This window comes from Plodia interpunctella, chromosome Z (assembly GCF_027563975.2).
Source record: "Plodia interpunctella isolate USDA-ARS_2022_Savannah chromosome Z, ilPloInte3.2, whole genome shotgun sequence".
Classification (NCBI taxonomy): Eukaryota; Metazoa; Arthropoda; class Insecta; order Lepidoptera; family Pyralidae; genus Plodia; species Plodia interpunctella.
Window position 1 is genome coordinate 12,981,357 of NC_071324.2, and position 9,965 is coordinate 12,991,321.

The following is a 9,965-nucleotide window of genomic DNA, read 5'->3' on the forward strand; positions in this document are numbered from 1 at the left end:
CAATAATAAATCATAAACGTTTTTCTACGTTACCTCAGAAATCACACTATTTGTTGGTAAAAACCGTACAAAATCCATCTGGTAGTTTCAGTGTATTGCGTACAGACAGACAGATGTGACAGTAGGACATCATTTTATAATATGTAAGGATAAAGTCGTTAGGACAGGGATAAGGAAGGTAAGAATATCGAAGATGAAATAAGTTTTATCTTTACAAAAAAAATCCTGATAGGAATAGACAACATTTTCAATTCTACAAAATCCTGGGTTAAAAAATATGGAAACAATAGCAGGCAGACGATAAAAACTTAAATTAAATCCATGAAAAATATATTTTATACGTTTTATTTTTCTCTTAGCTATTCTGTCTACAAATTTATAATTGTCAGTGTTAGGTACACTTATATGAATTATATTTTTTTTTAATTCCTCTAGTATTTGGCAAGTATTGCAAAAAAACGGAGTCGAGATAGGATCTACCTCTCAACTCCGCATTTCACATGCGTTCGTGACTGTGATGCCGCGAAGCACGCGTAAAAAACATTTTAAGATTCGACTGGGATTTTACAACCTGTGAATTGCTGTTGCTACCTATCAGTTGCCGAGTATCGCACAAGATACACATGCGTGGACCAATCCGTATTGGTCTTCAAACCACACGTAACACGGCGGCTGTTACTTTTTAATTTTTTTATTTTAACATGTTCAAGGAGAACCAACAGCTTGCATTCTTAAAAACTAGATATATATCAATGGGTTACAAGAAGCCCTTTATAGGTTCCCGCTGGTAATTACAGAAATACTTAGATATAAATTTAGAGCATCATACAACACAATAGAGCGCACACATCATCAAGATATAAACAACAAAACTACAACTTAATATTGATAGAACCGCCGCGTTGTAGCATCTTATCGATGACACACTACAGTTAAACATATCAATATCAGAATTACTGATTATTTACATCATCACCCGTACGCAGGAGAAAGGTATTACTTCGATAATTTGTTGAAGCATACGGAATCTGAATAAACGCACAAGATCTAAAATGTTTATAAGGCACTTTAAACAAAATAAGGGCCCAGGACTGACCCTGCAATGATTTGCAGGCTTTCTGTTATGTTACGTTACGATAACTATCTTAACTTAGGTCTATGACGGTGTATGAAATCCTATAAATTCGGTTCTTGCACCGGTCTTGGTTTCATTATTGGGAAATGTTTCCATGTTTCGTATGAGTTCTCAATTTGCAATCATACGGGCTCAATTAAACTGAGTGAACTTTTGTTTCAGTTTAACTGATTTATGTTCCATGGTTTCGTGTTAATCTCACGTTGAGTTTATAGGATAATATAAGTGATATAAAAGTATAATCATGGACTAACACTGTCAACCAGTGTGCAGGTTTCCTCACAATGTTTTCCTTCACCTACGTGAAGTCGTGGTCTAAGTTAACTGCTATACACGTGTATGTATGTACAGGGCCCACTATTTGAAATTCTATGAAATTATGCTTGGGATTTAGTGAACATTCCAAAAGATTTGTGAAAGTTGGAATTAGATTTTGTGAAAGCCTAATAATCGAGTTACGATACTCATGTGGCATGAGGAGGATTTGATCCTAGGAGCTTTTGATCGCAGGCGGACGGTCTTAACCACTTGGCCACCACCGCTTATATGGAAATAATAATAATCAAACATGTCTGAAACAATCGTGAGACGTTATCTATCGCGTGTACGAAGTTACAGGCAAATACTAGTTTGTTTAGGAGAGATACGTAGTTGGTTGTCGAGTTTCCAAGAGATAGAGAGAGAGGAGAATTAGCGAATAGTTTCGCGCCTCGACAGTACGTGGTATCGCTTTGCCAAATTCAATTTTATTCTAAAAGTATTAAGGTAACAATTCTAATGTTATGGTAATTTCATATCGAGCCACTATCAACGTTTTTTATGTGTTACTTTTATGTATTCATATCAGCTTTATTGAAATATATTTTTGTTAATTTTGTTTACCTTTGACATTGAAATATTACAAATTTTGGAAATAATTAGTCAGGATGGTATTAAAATCATTTACTAAAAATTGCCTTTGCTCTTATTTCAATTGTCTTCTTTAGGTACTGAATCTACCAGAAGTTCCGCTGAGAAGATCTCGCCCAGAAACTGAGCTCTTGTGCGTCACATGTTTATGTCATTTGATGCACGTGTTTCCGTCAAGTGTGCGGTGCAGCTCTCAAATTAAGAGCCATGTAATGTTTTGCCAAATACAGTTGTATAAGTAACTATTGTGCACATCATAATTTCACATTTAATTATTTTGATAACTACCTTTTAACGCCTGAAACACAGGATGATTTTTCTTCCTAGCTCAGGCGCTCTGTTTTATTTTATTTTAAATCTTAATTTAGATCTATTGTATAACTTTTATTTAAGTAACATGAATAAATACAAACACAAAAAAAAATACAACAAAGTTTTGCAAAGCAAATGTAATATATTTAGCAAATGAGTTATATTAACAGTCCAAAAATGCTTCTGCTGACTGCTTCTGATGAAGTTTTGATGAAAACACATAACCGATAACGGTTTCCTTCGAAACCTTGCGCTAATTGGTAAAATGATCGAGTCGGTTCCTCGGTCTCCGACAAGTTTCCGTTCCTCTGTTCGGTGTTTACGAATCATTTAACTGACCAAGTCGGATCTGGCAAGTTTGCGGGGATGACGTTCTTAAAACTATCGGATTTCAATTACCGATTTCAATTAATTCTGGAACGCGATTAAAACTAAAGAAGACGCAGAACTCACTTTGAAATCATTTAAATGTGTATTTAAAATAAAGTGTCGGACTTTAAAATAATGTAACTCTATAGTGGTAACGTCACTATTATTAATGATTGATTTTGGAAATGATTCCTTCCTCAAGAAAATTGACGGATGTGACCGCGCGGCCAAGCGGTCGAAACGCTCTGAGAACCACCTGCCGACATTAAGCATGTATCTTGTATCGTGAGTCCGATGGACACAGACACCGAAACTGGAACAAGACACCCAGAACTGCAGATAAATATCTATGATTACAAGTACAATAAATTGAAAAAGGCAGCCGTGTAACAGTAGGTACGCCAGCTGTTTGCTGGCGTACTGTTACACCGGCTTATTACAGTCGCTGGGCTCCGCCATTTTACTGTAAAATGTATATTTTTGTTTATGCCTTATTGGAGACGAAATTTGGTGTTTACTACATTTTTACAATTCTTTGCCCACGTTGGGGATCAATACCTATCCATATCTTATTATTGGCTTCCTTTTTTTGTAAACTAAAATATACATACCTGTCAACACCCCTGTTTCCGATGAGGGTAGGCACGGATTATGGATTTCCACTTGCCACGATCCTGACAAATCTCACTCGCGCCATGTACACTAATCATCCTCTTCGGGCGTGCTCTCCGGTTAAGGGTGTCCCTAATGTCTACCTTACGAAGGAGATCACCCTTCAACTACTTCCATTTCGTCAGTCTCAACAAACGAATTATGAATAAAATAAAGCGAAATCACAAATTCCATCGAATTGGGTGACATAGTTATTCCGGCAGGTACTCGCGAAACTTGATATAGTTAAAGGCACAATGGAGCATTTCACAATTCAGCTGAATTCAATCGATTGTCGGGGCTAGTGCGAAAGTTCCAGCAACTTTAATGACGCTTGCAATGTTTCTTGTGCCCGATGGCTGTTTATGGAAATTGTGTCTGTCACTTTCGGGGTTGTGACGCCGATAATTCGTGAAAAAATAAATCTTACAATATATTGTAATATATTAGATGGTGACAAGATCTAGATCACGGGTTGGGAGGTGGATTTTGCAACCAGTGTGAATATATTTTGTCAGCATAAACCCAATATTAGTATTTATTTATGTCCTATTCCAAAAACGCACGCACGTTCTGGAATAGGTCTAAAAGACGTTTCTTTTGGACGTTTTATATCTACATGTTTTGTCAGCACTCGATCACAATCATATGTTTTTTGTATAAGTTCTTTTTGATAAATTACTAGTATAAAAAGTGCAAGTACATAAATTATAATATTTCTGAATAAATGATTTGACTTGATTGTGTAATAAATGGATATTTGTATGTGAATGGGTAATAAAAATCCAAACTTTTGCATTAAAATATAAGTAATGTTCCACTTGGTAAGAACGGAATCGCAAAGCTGTACCACAAATAGTAGTCACTCTGTCTCCGGACCGTAGATCTCATACACAATTCTCGACACAATTCACCAATTCTATTATATTTCCCAAACTTTTTGAAACACCGTTCCTCAAAGTGGGCAAACTCTCGGGAATATATTTTTATTTCTTTTGTCAACAACCACACATTCATCTAAATATAAATATTTTTTCACAATAAATAAAAGAAACTTGAGTTGCCACATCGAATATTTACCCAAGGCGCCGACAGGGTGGCTGTATTATATGAAAATTGTGGAGGGCGGTAATTTAATTATAAGTTACGGCCCAACGGCTGATGAAAGTGTGTTTATCTTGTGATTTTTTTTCACCAGATTATTTATTATTTCCCAACACCGATATTCGAGAATTTGTTTTATCATTATGATATTTTTATGGCTGACGGAAAAAACACATTTACATAATTTGGGAATTAAAATGAAAATTTGATACATTAATGCCATCATTATAAATTAGTTATATAAAAATATTTGTTAATTAAGAAGAATACATTTTAATTGGCTATCGGAGAAAAAGTTTCGTGATATTTTGAAACTAATTTCTCTAAGCTTACGCAGATTGTTATAAATTAAAAAGCTTTAAAGTGTTGTCTTTCTTTTTAATTTATATAATAAAGTTTATATGCTTGTAAGCAATTTTGAGAAATATTCAAAATTTAGGTAAATAAATGGATTGACGTTGATTTTTTTTGCAGAACATTTCCACTACATAAAGAGGTTGATCGGAGCGGACCACATCGGCATTGGCGGCGATTTCGACGGGGTTAATAGGTAAATAAACGGACAATACTCACCGGCCCACACTAAATACTATGCTTGTATCGTGGGTCCGATGGACACAAACACAACTTGCACAACGCAGACAAATATTTGTGATCACAAGTGCAGATTTTTGCCAGCGCTTCTAGACAGCGGTTGAGCGTCAAAAATATTCAATAATAATAAATCAATCACCAATCTATCAATAATTTATTTGATCCTGGATATCAGGTTTACAATGATGAACGTAAAGCAATAACTAAAATTGAAAGATTGCAATATTATGAAGAGAAAAATAAGTACTTATTTAAAGGTAACAAATTAATTGATTAGACTCCGCAACCTTAATACAAACCTTGAGGAAAGTCCGTCTCAAGCGTATGACGCCATAACATAACTGCATTCTATGATTTTTACATTTAGCTACTCTGATAACAAACAATGTAATACGATAAGAATAAATTCTACGTTTGGAATGGGATGTTTGTGTCGTACAGACTGTTAGAATCCCAACACAATTTATTTTATATTTATTGTGAAAGTATGTCGTCCGTTTGTTCTTTTCTTCTTTTATGACTAATAAACTGACGTTATAAAATAAAGGAATTTTCAACGTAGCAGCGACAGTCATAAAAAAGCTTTTTACACGGAAAAATATTGAATTAATAAGTGATTTCAATATTTTTCCGTAATGCCTGCCATTAGCCTGATGAGATTTTTAAGTTTACGTTTGAAAAAATAAAAATCTGGTGTGGACTAGAGATGCCATACATTATAACAGATATTTTGATTTATAAATTCATCCTTTTTTATCCGAATTTTATTTCGATTCCACGTTTTACTCCCACACGTCCATCCACTGGTGGGTAAAGTCTTGTTAAGTCTATTTTCATTATTCTAATAGTATAATATTGTAATTTCAAATGCGCACATCGCAAATCCCTTAATCTGGACTTTATCCCCAGGGTACCGCGTGGTTTGGAAGACGTGTCGAAGTACCCCGAGCTGTTTGCCGAGCTCCTCCGGAGCGGACAGTGGAGCGTGCAGGAGCTGAAGAATCTAGCTGGTCTGAACATGCTGAGGGTCATGAGGCAGGTCGAGAAGGTAAGGAAGAACGATAGTGTCTTACCAGGTGAAAGATCTGCTGAACACAAAGGTTTCAGAATCTTTAAAATATCGTTGAAGATCAAAGATCGCCACAACTGGAGAGAGACTGCAAAGACAGAAGAAAGTTGGGACACATCACGATGCTGTGCAGTGGGCACACGAGTGACGGAGAAGGCTTAATCGTATACTTTATGGGGATATAGTTGAAATTTACTATGTAATACTAGTATTTGCCCGTGGCATCGACCAACTGGTTTTCCCACTGGAACATTCTAGGACTCTACTCCTTCGTGTGCAAAATTACAAGAAGATTCGCTAAGAACAAATGCGTGAAGACATATTCTTCATCATTATGAAGAATATGTCTTCGCATTTGTTCTTAGCGAATCTTCTTGTAATTTTGCAATTATAAATGATAATATAATATTAGTTAGTAGAATAATTGAAAAATATTATGACTAGCTGCGCCGCGGGGCTTTACGAGATGATACCTATATGTATTATTCAAGGTTATATTATATACGTGCGCCATATTTCATAACACTCAAAATCAAATCATTTATTCAGAAATTTGGCCTTCACAGGCACTTTTTCACGTCATATTCTAAATTAAATGATGTTTACCAAAGCTACAAACTACTAGCATTTCGGAACGACCACTGCTGAGAAGAAATGCGGAAAGAAACTCATTCAAACAGTGTTGGTCCCTATTATGCCAGAAGGGCTTACCATTTTTTAAATATAAATTTATGTATAATTTTTTATCAGTAATATAACAATGTAAGTACACAATAAAGTACATGGTCAAAAGGTATACTAAAACATATTATGATACCATCTTTATTATACTCCGTCCAGTAGACGTGAAAAAGTAAGTAATATGCACACTATAACACACAAACTTTCGTATTTAGAATATTAGTAGGTATATTAGGAAGTAGGATTTATCTTATGTATATATCCAGGTCCGCGACGAGATGCGCACCAATGGAGTGGAACCCGAGGAACACCCCGACTCCCCGACCGACAACGGCAACTGTACCAGCAACGCGTTCTACACTGAATACGTGTAAATGCTACATACATTTGGTAAATACTGAGCTATATCTTCTTCTTGCATACTTTTGCGTTACTGAGTCACTGACTTGCTGACAGACAACGTACAACCGAAACTACTGGACGTAGGAAGCTGAAATTTGGCATGTAAGTTCCCTGGGGAGTGTAGGTGAGCACTGAGAGGATTTTTGGAAACTCTACCCCGAAGGGGGTGAAAGGGGTGAAAAATTTTTATATGAAAGTTCTACATCGTTGAAGTTACTGACTTGAAAATTTGAATTTCGGTTGTATACAATAAATTAATGAATACGTGTTTCTCTCAATCCCTTCCGAAGGTGGGTGAAATATTGTATGGAACTTAATACAAATTTCAAAATAAAAAGCATACTCTTCATAATTTTTCTTAAAGAATGACCGAGATTTTACTATGAAATTCACGCGGGCGAAGCCGCGGGTAAAAGCTATATAGTCTCACAGGACACAGTCATAAATTCATTCAATTCATTCATACAATGGATATGTTGACATCGCGCCGCGTTCGTTGGCGTGTCGACTCGGCTAAATTTGTGTGGACCAATACGCCATTGATAGCGCTATCTGTGGCGTCTAACAGGTCTTTAGATGAAGGTCGTATCACCCAGGGCACGACAGTAAGTGTGCCATTGTTTAGAGACGGCGTCAGTGCTGCCTCACCCAGGGAATTTTGAGGTGAGAGAATTAAGTGTTTTGATCACTGTTTATTTATTCAGGTTAAAAGAAAAACAGAAATAAACTGTAACACTTTAAATCTGTTTTTTGAAAAACAGATTCAAAAGTGTTTATAACTGTTACAGCCTATAAGGTTTATAATGGCGTAACAATGCGACAGCCGACGTGTAGTTGCCGGTTCGTTATAAGACGGAACGGCAACAGCGCGCGCTTTGACGATGGGTTTTTGACGACGGCCAATGGGACTTCCCCATACAGCGACGCTGTTTACACACACACAGAAAATTGTAAAAACAGTTTGGTTACAGGAAAAAATATATCTGTTACACTTATAAAGTGTTCGAAACAAAACAGGTTTAAAACACCCAAATTAGTGTTACAGGAATAATTATGGAACAGATTCAATGTGTAACATTTATCAAAGGCCTCACCTGAACAAGTTTCCTTTTGCTTCTAGCAAGCTATGCGTTTGTAATTTATCTTATTTTTGTCCAAAGGTAAGCCGAGATGTGCAGCTTTCAGCGCGCAGATTAATTGTATTAAATTTGATGTGTTTTAAATAATAACCCGTTACCCCATGCTTACTTCCCAAATTGAGACGACTCAGCCCGTGGAAATTCACTATACAACGTCTGAAATGACAAGTCAATATCGGACTTAGACCTATAATAACCTATCTGTCCTTGTCATTCGCGGTTCTTTATGTTTTTGAACAAATTAATTGTAAAAATAACAGGGGCATTACTTATCACGTAATTTCATACAGTGGAATTATATCTATTGCAGAGATTCGGCTTCTTTCAAGAGCTCTCCCATACTTAGGTGGTTCTAACTAGTATTAGCATACTCATATACCTCAGTCAAAATCACCTTTAAATTTGCCAGGTTTAATAATATGGTATAATAATTGTTACAAGTTAAGCAAGCATACATGAAAATCTTGCAGTATCGCCACGTCTCGTTATAGTCCCATATTAGACATGATGAAGAGGAAAATGACAAGGGAAGGTCAGTGTTCGATTTTCACATCTAATTTAACTTTGACTATATACTGTCAACTCACGTACACTACGGTTTAATACATGACTTTTGTATGTGGATTTCTTATGACTGGGGACGTCTATAATATAAATATAAAACTTATGCAAATCAAAGTACATATTGTACCAACCTTGATAATATATAGATAATAATAGAGAAATTTTTTCACTGCACAATTTTTGACAAATATTCAGTATGTTCATTACAAAATAAAACAATTTTCGAATAAGATTTACATTAAAAATAAACATAAAGTTTGGAATTTTCCTAGAAATCCGAGCAGCCAATTTATATTATTACGAGGGCTGCTATTTATGTATCCGGAACTGGCCAATAATTCTAGAATATTTAAAAAGTAATTACAACATTTGAAAATAGAACTCTTCGGCTAGAGAATAAATATTTTTCATGTCCCTGTCATTTGTTTTTTTCAATTGGCGCCAATTTTGAAAATAGCTTGTCTTCATTGCCATGGATTTAACTCGTGAACATTTTCGCGCGATGATTTATTATGATTTTCGGCGTGGATTAACTCAAAAACAGTGCATCGAACAACTGATTTTAACTTTTGGAGATGAAGCACCATCGAAAACCACTGTGTATTATTGGTTTAAGGAATTTCAACGTGGACGGTCTATGCTCACGGATGAAATTAAGGAGGGTCGTCCTAAATCGGTAGTGGTACAACAAAATATTGATGCTGTGCGACAATTAGTAATGCAAGATCGTCATGTTACATACCGCGAGATAGAGGCGTCTCTGGGCATTAGTATGACGAGTATACACGCGATATTACACGAACATTTAATTGTTAAAAAAATTTGTTCGCGTTGGATTCCGCACAACTTGAGCGTAGGTCAAAAACAGGCTCGTGTCGACTGGTGTAAGAAAATGATAAAAAAATACAACCGTGGCACGTCAAAAGCTGTTTATAATATCTACACAGGTGACGAAACCTGGATCTATGCTTATGACCCTGAAACTAAACAGCAGTCAACGGTGTGGGTCTTTCAAGATGAACCGAATCCAACAAAA

The 9,965-nt window shown here is 35.9% G+C and overlaps 1 protein-coding gene across 1 annotated transcript in view; it reads left to right on the top strand.

The window, feature by feature from the left end:
- LOC128682967 (dipeptidase 1-like) overlaps window positions 1-9,223 on the top strand; it is a 101,158-nt gene extending 91,935 nt beyond the window's left edge. Inside the window, exons 10-13 of the mRNA XM_053768061.1 lie at window positions 4,955-5,030; window positions 5,984-6,122; window positions 7,091-7,214; window positions 8,387-9,223. Of these exons, the coding sequence (XP_053624036.1) occupies window positions 4,955-5,030; window positions 5,984-6,122; window positions 7,091-7,198 (323 nt within the window). The 3' untranslated portion in view covers window positions 7,199-7,214; window positions 8,387-9,223. The remainder of the gene's footprint in view (window positions 1-4,954; window positions 5,031-5,983; window positions 6,123-7,090; window positions 7,215-8,386) is intronic.
- Window positions 9,224-9,965: the final 742 nt, after the last annotated feature.